This window comes from Pogoniulus pusillus, chromosome 9 (assembly GCF_015220805.1).
Source record: "Pogoniulus pusillus isolate bPogPus1 chromosome 9, bPogPus1.pri, whole genome shotgun sequence".
Lineage (NCBI taxonomy): Eukaryota > Metazoa > Chordata > Aves > Piciformes > Lybiidae > Pogoniulus > Pogoniulus pusillus.
The window spans coordinates 26384124-26406907 of NC_087272.1; the positions used below are offsets into that span (position 1 = coordinate 26384124).

At 42.7% G+C, this 22784-nt stretch overlaps 1 protein-coding gene across 5 annotated transcripts in view; it reads right to left on the reverse strand.

Annotated features, from left to right (window-relative positions):
- Positions 1-624: 624 nt before the first annotated feature.
- The window catches only part of IRF2 (interferon regulatory factor 2), a 42502-nt gene continuing 20342 nt past the window's right edge, over positions 625-22784 (reverse strand). For all 5 annotated transcript variants that reach the window (XM_064148968.1, XM_064148971.1, XM_064148970.1 and 2 more), the window contains 7 exons: positions 18065-18164; positions 17287-17463; positions 14454-14500; positions 10568-10679; positions 6917-7081; positions 2935-2981; positions 625-2006 (listed from right to left, as the gene is read on the reverse strand). In XM_064148968.1, coding sequence (XP_064005038.1) covers positions 1695-2006; positions 2935-2981; positions 6917-7081; positions 10568-10679; positions 14454-14500; positions 17287-17463; positions 18065-18164 — 960 coding nt within the window. In that variant the 3' untranslated portion in view covers positions 625-1694. The remainder of the gene's footprint in view (positions 2007-2934; positions 2982-6916; positions 7082-10567; positions 10680-14453; positions 14501-17286; positions 17464-18064; positions 18165-22784) is intronic.

A 22784-nucleotide genomic window follows, 5' to 3' on the forward strand; every position in this document is an offset into this window, starting at 1 on the left:
ATCATCCTACCACTGTACTGATAAAGATTGCCTCCCTGTCTTTCCTGTAGGCCCCCTTGACGTACTGGAAGGCTACTGTAAGGTCTCACCAGAGCCTTCTCATCTCCAGGCTAAACAATCTCAACTCTCTGTCTGCCTCACAGGGGAGGTGCTCCAGTCTGCTGATCATCTTTGTGGCCCTCCCCCTTTGACTTCTGATTCATTCCACTAATAAGGAACCCCTCATTAGTGGGATTGCTTAAAGAGATTTTTCAGGAAAGGAAACTGTGAGGAAGCTAAACAGAGATCTGTGAGGAATGGAGCAAGCACAGCTGACCCTGTGCTGGGCAGTGGATGGACCTTCACCAGATCCCTTTCATGAATGCCTTGTTCAAAGCGCAACTGCCGAACAACAGCAGAAGAGCTGCCGCAACTCCCAGGCTCTGCCCATGAGAGTAAACTTGAGTACAGCCACCTTTAAACTGCAGTTCTTTCTACCTCACTCCACCTCAAGCACAGCACTTCCAATACTGGGAGATGGGTACTAGTGTCCAATACTAATTGCCGTGGCTGAGAAGCTGCATTCACCTATCAAACCCATGCCATCTGGGGCTTCTGAAAGATTAAAAGAGACAAACAAGAGCATTATTAAAAATTTAACTATATACCATATTTATTATCAATCCACAGGATAATCTGATTGCTACATGAGCTCATAAAAGCTATTTCACCTTTACAAAATTAAAAAAAAAAAGAAAAATGTGCCACAAGGATGTAATAACTGCTGATAACCAAGGACTGACTCTTAAAATTATAAATTTGCTGTAGAAAAGATTAAAAAAAATTATATTCATTTTAGAATTTTATTTTGAATAAAATATTCCCCTGTATAAAAAATAAAAAAGCTTGCTCTGGTTAGAATTAGAGTATTTTTCTTCTTCTTCTCTCTTTTTTTTTTTTCTTTTAAATCTGGGAATTTGCATAATATCTCTGTAATAGGTTTCTTTTTTCTTTTTCTCTATTGTACCACGCAGCGTTCAAGCATAGCTGATTAGAAACAAACATGAGAAAAGCAGTCTTAAAACATATGAAATCCACATGGAAGTTTTTACTTCCTTTCCTTTCCTCTATTCTTTAAAGACACTTTAGCAAGAATAGCCTTGGAAAAGAATACAGGTGGGGAGGGACCTTCAATGTGCCATTAAGTAGAGCAAGGTAATAAAAGGCCTTTTGTAAGTGCTTTCTTAATAAGGTGCAGAAGCAGACTGCAACGTTGCTAGTACTGCACTATGTACAATATTCACAATAGATTTTTTTCTTTATTTAAAAATATTCCAGCTAGTTCACATTTTCTCTTCCATTCTGAGGCTTTCAGTTCCATCACAGCCTTGACAGCAAGAAGCGCAGCAGCACCACTTCCCTTGTGGTTGGTTGGTCCTCTTATGAAACACTGGAACCTGCAAGTGGGCCAAAGTTCTCTGGTTGTTTGCCTGCACAGCAACCGTGGAGATCCGCCTGGGTTCAGGTGTAAGTACTGACGGCTGGAGTCCTGAGTTAGAAACACTGTGGCACTGGGGGCGGACACAGCAATGGTTTATATTGCCAAGGCTTTACCTTAGATTTGTCTCGTGTGCGTCAAGGGATGAACCTCTCCTAGAGAAACATAAAATACAAACCCAAACAAAACGAAGCTAAAACCCCACGCCATCAAAGGCTTAGTAGCTCTTGACTCTTGACTGGGTGATGTCTGATGTTTTCTTGATGACGCTGGCCCGTGTCTCGCGGTCTGGCCGGCCGCTGCTAGTGGAGGCTGTAGACACTACTTGTGGCAGAGGGATGTCTGGGAAAGGGGGCCAGGAGCTGTTGTAAGGCAGTGGGCAGCTTTCTTCCTTGATGGTGACTTGGAGGTCAGGCTTGTTGGCTACAAAAGTTGCCATGCTGGGAAGCATATGAGAAGTGTTCCTCATACCCAGATTGCTGAGATACTGTTTGCCTTCAATGTTTTTCTTCTGCCAATGAAGCCGTCCCTAAAAGGTGGGGGGGGAGGGGAAGAGGGGAAAGTGGATGAGCAAACGAGGCTTTCAGAAGTGCTACGAGTAACAAGATGAAGACAGAAACATTCACCAACTGCACAGGAATTACCCCATCTCTAAGCCTAAGCCTCTAGCCCCTGGCTTTTAATGGCTCTCAGCCACTTTCTTTCTGAACTTGCATGCCTAAACCCTGATGGAAGGTAAAGGCCTTATTTCCAGTATGTTGGAGACAAAAATGGACACAGACAATCAGCCATTCAGAGCTCCAAATAGAAGCATCTTCTCTTTTACCAGAGAGAGCCCCCAGTGAGCTTCCCTTTTACCTAAGTACTAATGCAGATCACTAAGTCTGGTCACTTGATGGCAGCCCCAAAAGAAAACATCAGTGCTGGTTTTGCGTAGGGGCAGAGCAAGAAACATTTGCAGGGTGGGTATTTCCCCCATGGATTCCTTTCATCCAGCAATACCCAACTGACTGTTTGGGAAGGCTCAAACATTCAAGCTGCATTTCTATCATACGTGTCAGCATTTCCTCCAATTGTATGAGTTCAGGTGTCATTTAAGGAGAACAGAGTGAGCACGTTTTCAACCAAGACAAAATACTCACTACCCAACAATGTCAGTGCATCATATTAACAAACTAGCTGGCACTGTTGATGGCTCTCCAGAACATCTTATCACACTAATTAATCTCCTTGTAGTTTGGACAGACAATAAGGAAAGAACTTGCAGAGATAGCCATTCTGTAACAATAACCCAAATGCCTGTTACCCTTGAACCTTGCTGGTTTAATTCCCCAGCTGTTATTAAAATGAATATTCTACAGGTAGACAGAATTGCAAATGCAAAAGGGGGCAGAACAATTCGGAGCCTTGCTCCTGAGAACTTGCCCTGCAGTGCTAAAAATCCAGAAGATACTTACCTCTGCATTTTCTTCATCGCTTGGAACGCTGTCGGTCGTTTCACTTTCTGTCAAACAAAACAGAACAAAAAATGAAACTCAGGCTGTTCTGCCTGCAGCAGCAGAATTCCAGCTCAAGCAGCCTGATCCAGTTCTAACGAGCGGAAACAGAGTCAAGACAAACTACAAGAAAACAATGGAGAAGCATGGACCTTGTGTCACAGTAACAGCAACCCAAGGGCTAGATAGTACAGCTGCATTGAACAACTCAGGTAAATCCATGTGGTTGTCACAGTTAACATGGGTTATACCCTGCAACAGACAGCAATGGAGAGGAAAGAAGTAGATTTGTGATTTCTGGGCAGAGGGAAAAGCCTCCCACAAGTAGTGGACACTCCCCCACCCTCTCTCAGCAGCTCCAAGTCTGGAAAAGGGCAAAATTCTGTCCAAGTCCTTATTTTTATCTCCCTGAAAAAAACAGCAACAACTCCACCCCAGGGGAGTTAAGTGTGGTTTTGTTTCATAAACTGTTATCTCAGCCTGCTACCTCAAGCGCTTGTTGTCACTTCTGGTGCTTTATTACTGTTGTTATACTTTGCATCTTGTTTCACTTTTCCCACTGTGCTGGTTTGAGGCCTTTGCCACAGTGAGCAGTAAGCACGGGCACGGTCAGAAACATTAAATCTATCTGCAAAGTCCTATGAAGTTAGCTCTCTGCATGGCTTCTCATTCACTGACCCAGGCAGACAGGTGTTCCAAGACAATTAAACTAATTAATCCATACTGAGGCAGGAGAGACAGAAATTAAAACTGTGCAAAGCCATAGGAGGAATCCATATAGAGACAAGAAACAGATACTCCTTGACATGAAGAAACATGTGGCAACAGAAAAAAAGAGTGATGCAGCTGAGAAGGAATCCATCCTTGGTGTTTATACATAACAAAATGCTGAGCAAGAGATAGCACTATAGTTAGCAAAGCCAGGGAAGCTAGCCACTTAGGCATGCAAAGTTAGAGGGGTTATTTCAACCAGGAAGGTTATTTGAATCAGTATCCAGCACAAGAGGAGGTTGACAACACTAATGGCATTAAAAAAAATGGATTTCATAGATGGTTCAATGGAACCATGAGAAAACTCACAAGGGCCACTCGTATCATTTGCCTGAGTAACCTCAGAAAGGATCTAGAAGTGGGTTTGAAATAAAGCAGATTTTTGTAGGACAGTTGATACTTCAGGCTGCTTTGTTTTGTTGCTGTTTCAGAAGAGCTAGACTGTTCCTGCACAGGTGTCAGGGCATTCAGCAGTTGCACCTGACAGAGCAGGCAGCTCTACCTAGTAACACATAAGCATAGGCCAGGGCTCTGGTGGTTCTCCCATATGAGGTTGTGTGGAGCAAGACAAAGCCATAAATAGTCACAAGATCAACCTAAAAGTTTCAGGGCTCTAATAAACCACAGACTCCTGTCCTGACTCCTGCCTCAAAGGCAAACACATGATCTTTTTTTAAAAAGAGATTCACACAATGATTCATGCAGAAAGGGACCTCAAAAGGTCCACAGCCCAACCTTCTGCTCAAAGCAGGACCAGCTACAAGACTGGATCAGGTTGTCTGGGGTCTTATCCAGTTAGCTCTTCAAAACCAAGGACGTAAGCAGCACAATCTTCCTTGGCATCCTGCTCCACTGCCTGACTGGCCTTGAGGTGAAAATGACAGTAATTTTTCTTGTATCCACCTAGACCAAATTCTCTTGTTCCAGCTTATGCCTGCTGTTTCGCAACCTTCTAGCCTGCACATTTGTAAAGAGTCTGTCTCTGCCTTCTACACTGACAACCTTGCAGGTAGGAGCAGGCTGCTCAAAGCCATCTCTTCTCCAGGCTGAACAAGCCCCAGTTTCTCAGTATTTCCTGACAGAATAAGTGTCCTAGCCCTTGATCATCCTGCCAGCTCTTCCCTGTATTTGCTCCCATTTGTTTGTATCTTTCTTGGACTGGGAAGCTTGAGGCTGGACCAAATACTCTGCTGGTGTAACTAGTGCTGAGGTGGAGGGGGATGAAAGGTGGTGGCCATCTGTCTGGCCAGGGTGCGCTGCTGTCTCACATTCTGCTCACAGTACACCCCCCTTTCTGCAGAGCTGATCCCCATCTCTACCACTACAAAGGGCTCTTCATTCCCAAGCACGGGACTTGGCACCTGCCCTTGCTGAATTTCATGTTTCTGCTGGCCCATTCCTGCAGTCTCTCCATGTCTCTTTGGATGGTGGCCCTGCCCTCAAGCACATCAACAGCTGTCCCTATTTGATGTCACCTGTAACCTTTGCAAGTGTGTACTCCAACACCTCTTCTGCTCATTGATACATTAAATAGGACTTCTCCCAGACTCTCGCAGTACTCCACTTCTCATTAGTCTCTAGTTAGAGTAACTAGATGAAACTGTTATCTGCAGTACAAGCTAGCAGGTCCTGGACAGATAAAGGCAATCAGAATACCAAGACAACAAAGATACAGCAGAATTTATTCAGTTATGCTTTCTTCCTTCTGCAGTCTTGTTGCCTTGAGTTCTAGGGAGGTAGCTCGTGACTTGATCTTGTCAGGATAGTTCTCCTGTCATCAGACCACCCCTCACCATCATTCCAGTCCAAGGAACCACCATGACTTTCAGACCAAGACAGTGACTTGTGTTTGCATTCCAAGAACTTAGATCCTGTAGCTGAGATTAAAAGAATGCATCACTGATGTTTTCACTGGGACTGAAGAAGTTTTGCAAGAAGTATTTGGAAAGGAGACAAATTTTTCAAAGGCCCCATGTCCCAGCTGCTAGTAACTCAAAGTCCTCTCATTCCTCTGCCTTATGCTTTGCAAAGCCCTTCTAAATGTTTTGGCCATTAGACTAAACACATTGGGAAGCATAATCATTTATCAACATGTGTAAGGCTAACATTGGAGGCTATTCAAAAGAACATCATACTATTCACCTGGACCTGAAGACAAAAATTACTAAGTACATATCTTATAAAACAAGTGTCTGGAACCAATCTCAGCCAAATGAGTCAAAGACAAAACCACATGTAAAGTAACAAACTGCAGAGGGAACAGTTAATACAGAAGTTTACCTAAAAAGATGACATTTGTGTTTCTACTCATCGTCTCCTGAAGCTTGCATGTTAGCAACATGTTAAAAAAGCAAGGACAGGTTGGATCTGAAACTTTTTCCACTTTCAAATGTGGCTTTGACCTGTGTCCTATGGAAAGGCCTGTATGATTGCAGGAACTTTATAGTGTGTCCACATGTGCATTTGCTGTTTCTCCACTAAGAACTTTTGGACACACTGCTAGGCTTCGATAAGGGATAAATGAGTACCAAAGACCTAACTTCCTACTAGTTTAAAGAAAACAAGGAATAAGCCAAAAAAGCGAAACCACAAGCACCCTGACTTGGGGAAAAGCTTGTTATCTCACCCCTTTCTATCCATCACAGAATCCAGATGGAAGACAGATGTTGGAAGTCAGAAGTACACAGCTATGCTGCTTGCAGGACCACTTGATGTCTGTTGCTACATGGCTCTTGTAGTGTGCAGACTGTAACAAGACAGATCTACTGCCCCAGGGCCTGTAGCTCCATGTTTGCATTACATGTACCATTAGTGCAGCCCTCAATACTCTATGCCCACTGTGCTAGGTAGGTGCTGAGGAAACATAATAGAGAAGAGCTTTAATCCTTAGTAACTCAGAAGCAAGAGGGGACACAGTATTTGCAGAAGATGAAAGGACCTCTCTTTTTTCCATTAGTCACAGGCTAAAATCTGCAGCTTACATTTCCAGTCTTGGATCTGCTGAGTTGTTTCCCAAAGCAGAATGAGTAGAGGACTGCGAGTTTTCCAGTTTCATTAAAAATGCACAAACCAAGTGAACAGGCATTTCTGGACCTCTGCCAGCTACCCCTCTTCCCTAGTGACTTCTAAACATTTCCAAAACCAGAGTGTAAAGGAAGGCCAGAATGCTTACCTGCATAAGATGAGACAGGGGAGATCTGGAGCGGGTACAGCTGGCTCAGGCTGAGGGGCTTTTCATCGCTTTCTGTTGTCACCTCTACTACTTGGCAAATGTCAGGAGGATTGGCAACTATCACTTGCTCCTCGCTGCAGCCATCAAGGTGAGACTGTCCTACAACTTGGGGTTAGAAAAAGAAATAATTACTTGTAACACCTTGACCCTTCTGGATTGCTAAAAGCCTGTCCTCGGAGCCTGCTTGGTATCTGAGTTCTGAACATTGTCTCTGAGCTTCCTTCCATGCCCACCACCTGCTTTCAACAGAACTTCTAAAGGAAATTGTGTGATTTATTCAGTTTCCATCACATTCAGAAACATTTTTTCCCCACTTGTGGCAACTGAAAATGCCTAAATCTCCACTGGCTTCTTGCACATAGTACCCTTGAGCCCTCCTTGACATGCCAGCTGTCCAGAGGCTTTCCCAGGGAGGACCACAACCACAGTTCTCCTCCACCCAGAAACATAGTCTTACCATGACATATGGACCACAACATTCTTTCCTAATGTGGGAAAGCATCCTCACTCAGCAAGCTGCCAATATCCCAAGTGACCTCTGGAGGCTCACATGAAAATTATGCACCAGAAAACCAGACCTGGCATGCAAAAAACTGGCCACATGGTCACATAAAACATGGTGGGACTCTAACTTATATATGACATCAATCTGTGAAAAATTTATCCTCTAATTAGATGCTTATTCTTACTGATCCTTGCAATGCCATTAATAGTATGAAGAAAACATGGTTGTACCTGTAGTCTGTAATCCTCATGGTCTGTGACAGAAAGCTACAGTCTGGTTAGTTATTAACAGTGAGCTTTCCTACTCCCCCAGGCACATGATATTTAATACCAAAGTAGAAATGAATAATGTTCCTAAGTGAAGGCACGATGAATGCTTTACAAATGTTCTGAAAGGCTTGGAAGACATTAATTATGCTACACAACACCCTTCTGAAACTGGGGAATAAACCAGGGTACTAAGAGAAGTTATTGAGCAACACAAAAGTGTGGTGAAAGCCAGAATCTCACTTCTCTGGAGGTGTTTGAGACAACTCCCTCTGTCTCATACAACTCCCCAGCTGATCCCAGCAGCAGGCACAGATGACAACTGCATTAATCCAGCACAGAGCTGAAAGCCTCCATCTGGATCAGAAGAACATCTCAGTGGATGGCTAATGTGAATTCACAGCTGTCCCAAGAGATAGGGGAAGGACTATAGACATTCATTGGAACATAAAGCTTCAAAAGGAACAATCTCATATAGACAGTTTCTGTACAAATATGGTGCTGTGTTAGAAATTCAGAGTGTACTTTTTTCTAGACCCATGGAGGCAACGAAAAGCAGCAGATCCTGAAACTCTTCTATTAACTGCCCTAAGTAATCTAACTACTAATTTCAAAAAAGGCAAAAGATAGCACCTAATCCAGGGTGAACTAAGATGAATGCACATGTATATACAAAGAACCCACTCCTGCCTTCTACCTTTAGACAAGGATAGAGCAGAGCTTTTTGAAAAAATGGTATTTTTTTTCTCCCAGAGAAAAGCTGCCTGCCATTTTGCTTTGGGAAGTATCAGGTAACCACTGGTAAATCCCCCCAAACCTAGATGTGTATTTCATCAAACAATTCCAGCTTAAAGGACATTACACACATACTGGAGAGTCCTCTTTTTAAAAACTCAACCACTACAATTACTGAGATTTTGTTTCAGGTATTTAATGCCCATTGAATTGCACCTTTCCTCATTCTGAAACAACCAGTTTTTTACTGAGTGGGGTGTGGGGAGAAGAGCACACATACAGAGTTTTTATCTGTGAGAAACCAATATTATGCAACTCTGTCAGGGTATGAGCAGGCCATCTGCACTGTTTTATCTGTCTCCTCAGCACCCTACAAATTCTTACCCACCCTGAGAGATAACATGCACAGCAAAAATGATTGCTCGCTTGGGCAATATGCCACAACTTTCCCATGAGCTCCACGTACATCAGAAACACTGCAGGTGCTGTCTGTCTTTCCTCTCCTCCAGCTGACTTCCATCTTTTCTGCAGGACAGATCTATTTTAACCTTTTCCCTCTTTACTTTAAAATCCTACTTGCAGTCCTAAATAAGGGCTTCTCTCTCCAGTCTGGATAAGCAGCACACTTCACAAGCCATTAAACAAACAACACTGGGTGACAGTTATCCATCCAAGCCCTGCTGTCCTAGCCCTGAAAATAGATTCTGTGAGTCCAGAAAAATGAAAGCCCTTAAAAAGGTGCAAATTCAGTTCTGTTCCTCTGAACATCTTGCTTGGTTTCTACGACAGACCTTTGACTGCTCATAGATGTTGATGTTGCCACCATAGGTCCTATCCTGTAAATTACTGAGATCTTCTAAGGTGCAACATGCTTTCATCTCACCATAAAATCAAACAGGAGTTCAGGATACATTGCACTGTAGGAAACCAAAATGTATGCAGCTAAATTACTCTTCCTGATGCTAGTGGATTTTGGGGAACACCAGGTATATTCCAAAGACTGGTATTAATTGACCTCTGGCTGACTTTCGGGCTGTAAAATAAAGCAAAAGTGTACACAGCTTCTTCCTTAGGAGCATATATCAGCCTGGGGTGTTTCACATTAGTTTAAGAGTCAAACAGTAAGTAGGAAGCATGAGCAGTACCACTCTGCTATTCCTTCAAGTTATAAAAATCCTCTGTAATCGTAGGAACAATGCTGATGTTCTAACACTCTTACAAAGTAACAGCTGATTAAAATGAACTGCCATAAAGAGAGGAAAACTACTCACAAACTCCTCAGCCACAGAAGTACTTGAGAGGAATGATTATGCAAAGCCCTGCGACCTAAGAAACAGGCATCAAAAATAGTCACTGCACATAATTTCTGCCATCTCTCCAAGCAGAAGAATAATATATCCTTCAAACACTTTTTCATCACATAAGAGTGGAATTGTAGACAAAATGGTATATGGGTCACATTTCTAGGAACCCTCATTGCAGTGACAACCTCAGCCAAAAGACAGCTGTCAAAAATCAGCCCAATTATTCTACTGAGAACCAACTATTCACATGCTGAGATACAGCCAATTCCTAATGTACCTGTTTCTAAACGCAGTCTCTGCTGATCCTTGTTAACTTAGTGATGTTAAGAACTAACTCTGCTACTAAGGTGCCAGTAAAATAAAGACATTTCTCCATCTCATCTGCAAGTTTAAACTCCCAAATAAAACAGTAACCTACACAAACCTCTGATTTGAGTAATGGGAAACCTCCATCCAACTGCAGTTTACTCCTGTGTGACACTAGATACAGTCTCCTGTGTGGAGTAAGCTTGTGTCAGGAAAAACCATCTGAGCATGTCAGTATGTATTTTGCTCTCAGGAGAACTACCACGCTGCTGCAGTGTTGCTTTCTTACTCTGCAAGGTGGTGGGGCTGGCTTGCAACCAGGAACTTGTGTTGCTTGGGTCAGTGAAAAATGGGTCAATCTGACTGGAACTGTGGCAGCAAAATGCTGATGAAGAACTGATTTTGGCCAAGTCAAAAGGTTTTTTTTAAAGTCATCTGTATGGTTTGTGTATAAGAAAAGCATTGAAGTACTTACCTACAAAGTTCACCGTACTGTCAACTTCATTTTTTATACTGGAGGACAGGAAATAGTCAGAAGTGACATCATTTAGCCCATTAATCCCAAAAGATGATTCGACTGGCTCTTGCTAGAATGGAAACAGCACAGTTGGGTCAGGTTTGATTTATTTTAGGACTGGACACAGTTCATCTCTTTGTTCTGAGACAGTAATAAATCATATTGCTTCTGCCTGCCACATACCCCCTGCTGTCTGCTAGGCACAGTCTTAGAATGAATATTTTGGTTCTCAGAGAAGAAGCCAGAGTCTACTCCATTTCCAAATCTTCTGCTTTGAAATGAAAACTATTTTTGATCTTCGGAATTACAGTGAGCCTTTAGAGAGCAAGAAACTAGTGTGTTATTTACTACAAGAGGCTAACATTTGGAATAAACAAGGAAGAAACACTGGTTTAAAACAACATGCTATTTAATATTCATCCTCATTCCCTTTCAAACATGCTGTATCTTTTAGCACCCTCTGAAAGGAAGTTTCAGCTTCTGTACAGCAGCTACTAAATTCTACCTTTAATTTTTCCCTATAGCAAGCCTGAAAGCAAATCAAAGTGTTTACACCACATACATGCTTTTAGATCACATCATAAACATTACCACAGGGCAACAGTGTTGGGAAAACACCACCTGTTCTACACAGACTGAGCTTTCCACAAGAGGCACTTCTGTAGGTCTGGTACACTTGAGTGGGAATCCAAAAAACATCCCTTCAGAATAGACACCAAAAAGTTTAATTCCATAAACTCAAGATTTCTTTTAAAAGCTATAAACACATTTAAAGGATAGGTCCAACCTCTTCCCCAGTACTGCCTCCCTTACAGGATTATCAGTTGCAAAGTCTAAAGTCTTCTCGTTTTACTCTCGGCTGGCCATGCCAGCCCTGCAAGGTATGTTCTACCTCACTGCAAGGGATGTTTTACCTCCCTATCAGAAGTCATCGACAGAGAGATGCAGACCTACAAGTTGGATCTGATTCCACACCATGCTCATTCTCACTGCTCTAAAGCTTTTTGGTAAGGGCAGGACAAGACTTGTGGTGTCAGCCCTTCACAGTGCTAGCTATATGAACTGTCGTCATGGGGGCAGAAAACTGAGGACAGTGTGACAGAGGTCATTCCTGAATGCCACATGCTGTGATTGTGATGCACTCAAAGAGTTGTCATTTTGACACAGATCTGCACCTTTCCAGACATTAAGGCAGGCAAACATGCACCCTGTTCCATGGCCCCTCAGAAGGGTGCAAAGGTAGTGTTAATGGCAATTAGGTCTTTGATTGTGCCGACACAGAGGTCAAAGACCCAGAGAACCAGAAAAGATAAAACTAGCCACTACTGATTCATTGAGGATCCACGACTGCACACCAGAGACCTGAGCCTCTGCTGTTGTGCAATGCCTCATTGAAAAAACACCCAAAATGCATCTGCATGGGAATGCTGCACATGCAGCATCTTGCTCAGCTTTACTGAGGCTTGGTTATAGAGAACCTTCTCTGTGCTAGCCTCTTTTGAACTGCAGAAACAAAACTGCATCTTGGAACTTGGGTGATGATGCCAAATCAAAGAGACTTGGACACTGGCGCAGTTGGTGTTAAAACATCTACATTTTCAGCATCCAGATGTTTAGCCTAAGCTAAATGCATGGGGAACAGTGTCACTTAGATTTAAAAAAAGTCTCAAGGAGGACCTGCATGCACAGTCAAAAGGATACATCTAAGATAAGGCAGAAATGAATCATCAGGCAGGTTACCAGTTCAGCCCTTTGTTTCAAACAACCTAAATTATGGGGGCTGCTCTGAAACTTATAGCTTCTTCCCAAGCTGAGAACTCATTTTTTTAATGGAGAGACCAAAATGCCCAGTGATAGGAGACCTGTTCGTGATAGGGGAGACCTACGTGCAGCCTTCCTTACTCAACACAGAACAGAGCTTTGGTAAGGCTCAGGTCTCTCACAATCACAGGACCAAGCAGTGAGTACCCTGAGCACATTGCTCAAGCTCAGCAAAGTCTGTCAGGGCTTGTTCCCCCCACAAGTGGTTGCTGTGGGTGCTCACAGGGTCTGGCAGTGGCAAAAGAGAGGAGCCCAATGCAAAACTCTTGCTATGCTGAGGTCTCGCAGATCTGCAGTTCCTCCTTCTGCTGAAATCACCCTGTTGCATTTCCTAGGCAGATCATGGAGCAGCCTCTCACTTACCTCCACGAAAGACAGGCTTTCAGGGTAACTGCAAGGTGTTCAATGCAGAACACACAACTCATCAGCAACTCACACAACTTAGCAATTCACATCACCAAGCAAAACAATCATGAGCAGCTTTCAGTGCTCAGCAACATGCATTTGCATTAATCCTCCTCTATCATAGCCTTCAGTTCAATAGTCAGGCAACAGCAGCTGAGCACGGAAGGAGCATCTATTTTAAAATCCAGCCATGTCTGGAGGCTGGCTCATGTACACATTTTTCAGACTAAGGGGAAACAGACAGGAATAGTGTCTGGACCCAGCTCAAAGCCTGCAAGAGGCTAAATGGCCATACCATAGTTGATGGCTCTTTGTGGGTATCACTGGTAAAGGCACATCCAGCTCAGCTCACTGCTCCTGCATCACCTCTGCAGTTCTGGGCAGCTGAAATGGAGGCAAGTCATCTCACAAGCTGCAAGCACTGCCTCACCAGCACCTAATCCACACGTACTAATCTGCCAGCCATCATTTGGGCACTCTCAGCAACAACCATTTGCGAAATTAACCTTAATGGAGAGGACAAGATTGTTCAAGCACCACCACAGCTCTTCAGGCACTTAACACTTTGAGTAAAAGATTATGAAGGAGAGGAATGGCAAAGTGGTGGAGCATTTGACAGGCATTAGAAGATGCTCTGCTCTGACCAAATTTACTGGCTTCCTCTGAACACAGGTTACCATCACAGCCATGTTACAGTAAGTACATGTGCCTGTGTGATCCAGATAAAGGAATCACTTTTTAGCCATTCTAAGACTATTTAAAAATCACAACACTCTGACAGGTAACTCCACAAATCACAACCACTGGGACAGCATCTGCCTCCCAAACTAGATTTCAGGGGAGGAGTTTTCCAAGACCTCCATGTTTACCTGGCCAGCAGGTGCAGAATTTGTGCCTAGGCAGAAGTGGCACAGCCCTTCACAAGTAAGCAGCAGGGGACCAGGCTGCAGACATGGCTGCTGTGTGCAACCATGAGAGCCTGAAATCTTTGTGATTTAGCTTTTTTTGAAAAGTAGCAGGCAGACCAAATGCTGCCCGTGTATAATTCTGACCATCTCATAAAGACCCCCAACAGAGGTGTGAAAGCTAGGGAATACCATGCTTAGTAGGGAAAGCTAACCTCAATCTGAGCAGGAATCTCAGGCAGTGACTGAGGAGCTCCACAAGTGAGGCCTTTAACTGACAATACATAAAGCAGAAGGTGCAGCTCTGACAGAACTTCTCCCCCTTGCCCGAACAAAAATGAATTTCCAATGCCTTACGCACACAAATTAACTGTTCCAAAAGGTAGCTCTATTGTTCAGAAACATTCCTTCCATAATTACTGTATTTCTACTTACACAGACAAACAAATGGCAAATGTATTGTCAAGGCTGCCAGTTTTCCAACCTCCAGGCATTGTAACACAAGGGCTGTGTTAACTGCTGACGTCAGTCACAGCTCTAACAGCCTTCACGTTTTTAACCCCCCCGCAAACATCCCATGTAACTGTAGCTACTTAACCAAACCATGGGAGATCTGCAAATACCCACCACAATATGCTACTGAGGCCATTAAAAAAAAATAGGCAACAGATTGTTTTCACAAGCTCTTCCACTATTAAACAGCCACTTCTTACCTTAATTTGTTTAAATTTGTCATCTTTCTCGGACTTTGTTTTTTTCCCTGCAACAACAGAAGGAAAATTTCTTAAAACCCTGTGTGATATGAGTTATTGTTCACACTTTCTATATTCACCAACAAATAGCCACAAAATGTGCCTCAAAATGGCAGCACCTCCTAGGAAAGGGAGAGCACATTTTGCTTACTTTTAAAATACTATTAGACCTGGGCAGTAAAATATTCACCTCAAACACTCTGATTTTGTGTTTGGTTTTGTTTTTTTTTTTAAGAGCTACAAAAAGAACCACAATGGGACTGATGAAAGCAATTGCAGTAAAAAAAATCAAGGTGAAAAAGGTGGAAGTGGCAAATTAAGCAAAGTAAAGCCTGTTGAAAAATAAAGAAGAGGAAGAAAAATACTCTTCAAGGAAAAAAAAATTATCTCATTGCATTTGTGACACTCTCACTGTAGCTATAGGAAAAGGGAGATTACTCACTGATTTAATATGAAAAGAGATCACAATAAACTTCAACAAACATTTTTGTAAATATTTGCAACCTGAGAGGGGGTAAATATACAACATAATTCACACAGAAGTGTCTCATGCCATCATACTGGACTCGAGAATGCAAAGACCACAAAACATATAACCCTCACGAAATGTCATGTGCCTTGGCAGACCTCTGCTTTGACCTGACAAGACCTTGATGTGGAACCTCAGACTTGCTGGTGCAGCTCAGCTCTAACCCACTGTTTGCACAGATGTGTCCAAGGAATTTCTCCCATTTCTACTACAAGGTAGCACTTAGAAATATTTGCAGCCTAAGCCTTTTACTCTCCCTCACACAAAACTTCAGCCACATAGAAAGGGTATGTCAGAATGTATATGAGGTCCAAAATATGTTAGTTTTATAGTAACTGGACTTGTTGCAGAATCTTCTCTTGCTACAAGCTCCATCTCCAGAATCTCAGCTTTTGTGATGAACATTCCCAGTTCTTACAGTTGTGAGAGGAATATATCACAACGTGACAGGTTGTGCTTCAGAGAAATATGTGTGAACATACAAAATAAACCACTGACAAGAGATGAAACAGCTTCAAAGCAAATGCTCTGGATCGTCTTTCATAGTATGATTCTGCCCCAAAATGCTGGAGTTCATAATTTGCACATTGACCTTCATGGGATAACTGCCTAGCTTACCATGGGACAGGAATGGAAGTCAATTTAGTGAGCTTCAGGACCAAGGTAATTTACAACCAAGAGTGTTTCTGCTAAATGATGATAGGATAGGGCTGGGTGATAGATTGGACTGGATGATCTTGGAGGTCTCTTCCAACCTGGCTGATTCTATGATTCTATGATCTGTGGGGCTGGCCTGCCAGGCAGCTGAAAGAGGGAGTCTTGTGAAAATAAATTTTGTCTAGAACTGATAAAACAACATAAATAGCCAACTTCAAAATAGATTTTGAATAGTAGAGTGCCTGCATGAAGCATGGTAGGACCATCTCTTGGGGCAGCAGTACCAGCAGCAACAGTGGCAGCTGGAAGAGAAAGACTGCACATTTATCAGAGACAAGGACAGTCCGCAGGCTGTTCCTCCTGTTCCTGCACCCAAGGGACAACTTTCTTGATGAGAATTGCACCTTCAGTTTACAGCTTAACTTTTGCTACATTACTACTATATATATTGAAGCTATTGCAGAGATTTGTGTCCCTGACTTTGTTGGCTATTACCTGGGATTTATTCACTCAAGCTCAATCACTTGCAGTTAGTGCATTTGTCACTGGCAATCCCCAATCATTGTATCTGTTGCTTTAATACATTAAACCTTTTAATTATTGTAACTTTTGGAACCATTTCAGTGCAAGCCTTTACTGGGGCACTTAAAGAGGCAAAAGTTAATATGGTCAAGCAGTTCCAGTAAGAGTCCTGGACTCTAAGATACGCAGACATCTGCACCTTACCCACAATATGACAACCTCAAACTGAGGTTGTGCCTTTTGCTTCTCAATTTACGAAAGCAGCAAACTGAGCTACAGGTGAACTGACTGACTTTTTGAGGAACACCATGTGTTTCACTTGCAGGTTATCTTTATGTCCAAAAACCACAGACACTAGAGGATACTAGAGGAAGTCATCGTTCTAGTCCATAAACCAGTAATGAAGCCTTAAGGAAGCCAATGAGCCACAACAAAGCAAATATTTCTACTCCATAAGAAAACAAATACTCATGAGATTAACTGGTGGTTAGGTCTTCTCCTGGCAGGTGGGAGACTAAACCTTTAAATTTAGGGATTCAAACACAGTTTCTCATTTCACCATTATGTTGCTGTGGGGGCTGTTTTTTCAGGGCCTGCTGTAGCTACTAAAAAAGTAGTTTCACGGTTCAGTGTTGTAAGTAGAAATAAAGTACTGCTCCCACTCAGCTCAACAGAGCACCAGTTTATTTCTACTTGTGCTTAAAAGAAGTTACCAACACGTCTGCCATTGACTCATTCTGAATGAGTCCTACAGACTTAAATCTACTAACTTATCTTTCTGATATCTTCCTTGACTGAAGGTGATCTGGGACCAACATCTGACAGCAACTCTTATCAGTTTTAACAAAACTAACACAATTTACACCTGTCACCAGCTTGAGGGCATCACATCTCACTGATCCTCTCTCCCAACAGCTTGTTTTCTTAACTGAACGTAGCCCATTTTTCACATAGCTGTTCTTAAGTTCTAGGGAACATCTCCCTAAACCACTGAGCTGCATAGCAGAAGTAGAAGGGGCACATTTTGTGGGCCCCCGAAGAAAAACAATGCCCTCAGCACTGTTTTCCACAAGGTTTCCCTTTTACCTTTTTTGGAAGGTCTTTCAGATAACGGCAGCATCCGGTACACCCTGAAGGCATTGTTTCCTTTCTTTATACTTTTGTCCTTCACTTCTTCTATGTCAGGCAGGGAGTTCATAGCACAACGGAAGTTTGCCTTCCATGTCTTTGGATCAGGTTTATCTACTCCTGACTGGTATTTTCCTAAGCAAGAAAAAGAAGTCAGGTATAGAAGACGTGCAACTGAAAACCTGAAGTGAATTAATAACAGTGTAGGCTAACTGCAAGAGATCAGCCTTTGGTTCCCATGACAAGCATTCAAACAATAGCTGAGCTTGCAAGTTAGTGTTGTGATCTCATTCTCATGCACATTTCTAGAACACATGATGAACAGTTTCTGCTTAAGAAAGACCCAGGGCACTGCACATCAGATGTGAGTCCACAACAATGTGGGAAAGCTTGCACAGCATTTACCTTTATTATGTCTGGCTCGAATCCACAGAAAGGCAAAAATCCCTAAGGGCCCAGGTCTACAAAGTGCTGAGTGTGATCTACTCTCAACAGTTCTGAACCCAATCTTGTTAACAGTTAAATCAATTAAGTTGTACTGTGTTCCTCAATGCAAATGAGTTACAGCACTTCAGTAAAGCCAGAAAGTATTGCAGGCCTTGAAAAAAAAATCTCAGCTTCTCACAAAGCTACACACTTGGATTCACTCTGTGGTAGCAAAAGCAGAGAAGGAAAATGTAACTTTAAAAGGCAAAACAATGTGAAAAACTGCCCTGTTGGAAGACAGTTCTGATACCTGTATGAATTGCCCAGTTTCTAAATAAGGGAGCATCTTTTTCAACATCCCACCCGTGTCTTGCAGCATGCATCCAGGGAATCTGAAAAATCTTCTTCTCCTGGAATGGAAAACAAACAGGAAATGCCAACACCGTTAGAATTGAAGGATCTTCTGATGACTTTGAGACACTTATTTAAAAGCACAGCTCCAGCACCTGCAAGTGTTTCGCTTCCTTCTAACCTAGCACTGGCGTCACTGAACTCAACAGCAAAATATCCACTGGCATCACAGAGCAGAATACAGCCCTAAGTATAAGAAATACTCAGAAGCCCCTTCAGAGACAATGAGTCTGGCAGCTTTCCAAGGTCACACGTGGGGAAAACATGTAGTGCTGCACATTTCTAAACATTCACATGAAGGTTGGTTTTGGCAACACAGACCCTTTTATGACTAGAAAAATTAGCTATGAAACAAAACAACTGCAAGAATGGAGTCATTTCAAGGTATTTGGAATTCAGTCTGTAAAATGCTAGTGCAGTGAAGGGAAGAGGTGTCTCAAATTTATATGCCAAGCAAATGGACATGTGACTGTAGCAAATGAAGACATCTCTCCAGTGGGGGTAAAAAAATACAAGACATTCATGTGAAGAGGGTGACACAGAAGATAGCTGATCATATTTCAGTTTAGAAACTTTAGGCCAATGAGACGTGCATTCAGAGCAACCCAAAGGAAGGCTTTTAAATTAGTTCTTAAACACACAACACGTAGATAAACCATGGCATGCCTTATGTGGTGGAAGCATAAAGTGATTTCCAAAGGGATCAGAAAAGCTCATTATGATAGAACACTGATGACTATTAAAGATGTTACTGGGATGTAGCTCCATCACTTTCAGAGTTTAAACAACATGTTTTCCATACTCTTTCCACAAGCACTTAGCACACAGAATACCAGGCCAGATGGATGCTGGGTCAGATGTACTTTTATGCCATGCAACACATGAGTGAATTCCTTCGTGCTGACCCACAGGGCTGCTTCAGAAGTCTTTATGTTCATTGTTGCAATGCCACACATAAGGAGTTTGCTCCACAACACTTTTTTGTATCCCTTATTAAGAGAAATCTTATCTGACTTCACATGCTAACATCTTGTGCTATATCTACTACTAGAGGTTTAGATACACTTCTCAGTCTGTGAAGAGAAAAGCACTTCCAGGGCAAAATGAACTCTTCAGTAAGCCACCTGAGCTATGTCAAGTGAACTGCACCCTAAAAGAGCCCATTTCTCTCCACTATGAATAACTCTAGACAGACAGCTCTTGTTTAAACGACTGCACTGTAGATGTCTGCTCTTGGGTGAAATGAATCCTCTGCCCTTTCCCCTTTCTCCAACAACCACTTTTTTTCCTTGTACACTGGTTAATATTTCACTAATGTCAAGGTTTATTTCCCTTCCTTTCCATGTGGTCTTTTCTTTTTTGAGCCTGTGTTTTGCATCATCCTTCAACTGTTATCTTCAATCCTTTCCCTCATCTGCATTCACTTGTTCAGAACTGCATTCTTCCCTTCTCGCTTGGCTTTATCTTCTGCTCTTTCACCAAATTAAAGAGATTTGACACAGTCCTCATTCCCTTTTAAGCCCTCACACTCTCATACTTCCTCTTAATCTATTCTCATCACTTCTCTCACATGCCTTTTGCCTCCTTACTTTTCCCCCATCTACCCAGTTAAATCATCCTACAGAGGCTCTCCTCTTTCCCCAAGTAGAAGCTGTCTAAAGACAGCCTCAACTCCACTACCCTGTGGCCCACAGCACTGCTGTTATTCATCAGTTAAAATAAGCTTCCCTGCCTTTAGACTACAATAAGCATGGAAAAAAACCTCATACTTTCATAGAAGGCGATTTCTATCAACAAGAACAATTGACCAGATTAAAAAGTCCTCTTATGTTTGGTGATGGGGGGAGGTTTGAACCACACTACAAATTGCTACAGAGATTATATCATGGACTTCATATTCTGTTTGATAATTCAAGTTCTATAGGACCTAGCAGATCAAACAAGACTCCAAATACAGCATCCTACCACCATCAATTACATTCACTGCTTCAAAGGAAGGTCAGGACACTCAAAAGCAGTCTAAGTATTTGCTACAGTATTTCTGCCCATTACAGGAAGTTCTTCCCAAGCCCAGATGTCTCAAAGCACACAGACTTACAGAAAACTGTAATATAAATAAAAAATCATAGAAGCCACATATATTATAAAAGAAATATAATTTTACATACCTATATAGAAATTACAGATTCTTGCATCAAATATCAAATACCTAATCTCTGAAATTTTGCAAGACTGCTGATTGCAGTAATACCATGTGGTTGTGTGTTCTGCCCTATTTTACTTATTTTATTTAAATGCTAATTTTTTGTTTCACTCATTACCAAACATTTACCTATATCCTTCTTCACTTGATGCCTCCTAATAATGATCTTAAGAAAAGGCTCATCAGTGCTTGAAAAAACCCGCATGCAGTTTGGTACAGCACTCCATCACTGGACACTTGTGGGGCAGTCTCACATTTCTACTAAAAAATTAGCCTCACCTAAAGTGAAAAGCACAACTCACAAAATGTAACAGGAATTGGTGCCAATTCCAATGGGGATATCAAAAAGGAAAAGGTGCCAGACACTATAGAAATAGGCAGGAAGAGGAAAACAGTATCAGATGCTTGCAGCCACAGTGTTGCTGAATGCTCCAAGCAGGTGAACGAGCACGAGATCACATTCTACCTAGAAAGTCACAGGACAAATTTTAAATAGCAGCATCCGTCTGCAGGGCAGTACTCTGAGCACCCATCAAAGCAGCAGGTTGCCTCTCGACTCCTGTTACAGCTACTCTGTAGCTGTAGAATGTTTCCATTCTAATTTCCTTTTCTAGATCCATGAGGGACACTGACCTCTCATTACTCCCGTCCTCACACCACCTCTGCCCTCTAATGAACTACATCACTGCCTTCACACCTTCCAGTTTTGTCTCTCTGGGAACATAAAGAAATTCCCTTCTTCCCTCATGCCATTCAGCAGGATAACATTTTCACAAGGGAGGTACAAAGAATTTATTTTTTAAGACACAGACAGGAGTCTTTTATACTACTTTGGCCACAACAACCCCATGCAGAGATACAGGCTGGGGTCGGAGTGGCTGGAGAGCAGCCAAACAGAGAGGGATCTGGGGGTGCTGATTGATACCCGCCTGAACATGAGCCAGCAGTGTGCCCAGGTGGCCAGGAGAGCCAGTGGCATCCTGGCCTGCATCAGGAATGGTGTGGTCAGCAGGAGCAAGGAGGTCATTCTGCCCCTGTACTCTGCACTGGTTAGACCACACCTTGAGTACTGTGTTCAGTTCTGGGCCCCCCAGTTTAAAAGGGACATTGAGATGCTTGAGTGTGTCCAGAGAAGGGTGACGAGGCTGGGGAGAGGCCTTGAGCACAGCCCTACGAGGAGAGGCTGAGGGAGCTGGGATTGTTTAGCCTGGAGAAGAGGAGGCTCAGGGGTGACCTTATTGCTGTCTACAACTACCTGAGGGTGGTTGCGGCCAGGGGGAGGTTGCTCTCTTCTCTCAGGTGGCCAGCACCAGAACGAGAGGACACAGCCTCAAGCTACACCAGGGGAGATTTAGGCTTGAGGTGAGGAGAAAGTTCTTCACTGAGAGAGTCATTGGCTACTGGAATGGGCTGCCTGGGGAGGTGGTGGAGTCGCCGTCCCTGGGGCTGTTCAAGGCAGGACTGGACGTGGCACTTGGTGCCATGGTCTAGCCTTGAGCTCTGTGGTAAAGGGTTGGACTTGATGATCTGTGAGGTCTCTTCCAACCCTGATAATACTGTGATAGAGAACACAAAGGAGGAGGTATAATGTGATCAACTGACAGTAGGGGAAGGAATTAGATGTTAGCTGTGCCTGCTCTGTCATTTTTAAATGAGAAGTTTAACTCTTTTCTCAGATGGAGAAATTCCCCAAGAAGAGAATGCCAGTGACAAACCTAGAATGGTAATAATTTCTTTAGGCTTTAAATATTGTTGTTCTCTTGCTCATTTAACCCACTTTTTTTTCTGTACTATGAACTGCCTTTTCTTTGTCAGACTCTGATTGAAATACACAAATCCCTAAATCCTACAGCCTCCAGAGTTGAGTGTGGGTACAGAAAGGGCTGCAATACACATGACACTATCATTGATTCTATCCATGGATAGCTTTGTTTATGCTCAGGATTTACAGTAAAAAATAGAAATATTTTTTGTTTAATGACTCACTTTTGAAATAAATATTTAAACATTTTTAAACAAAAATGCTGCAAAGTGCAATTAGCTTGTTGAGCACAACAGAGGCAACTCAGAACCATGTCAAATCAGAGCTTAATAAACTTTAGGGCAGGCCACATAGCCTGGTATCTTCTTTCTGGTAGGAGCCACAGCTTTGTTTCAGGAAAAAAAAAATCAAAACATTTATGAGACAAGCCTTGGCCAATATAGAATATGCAAACTAAGCATAAAGTCTGCCACCATCTCTTGCATGCCAGACGCACAAGGCAGAAACCGCTGTTAAGGACACAATCCGAGGGCTGTGAACATTCACCAGCATGATATGCCTTCCAAGCTGCCTTTATGGGCTGCTGAGCTGAACTTAGAAGAAGAATGAAGCTGTTAGTACAGTGATATTGTCTTCACACTGCAGATGCAAGTA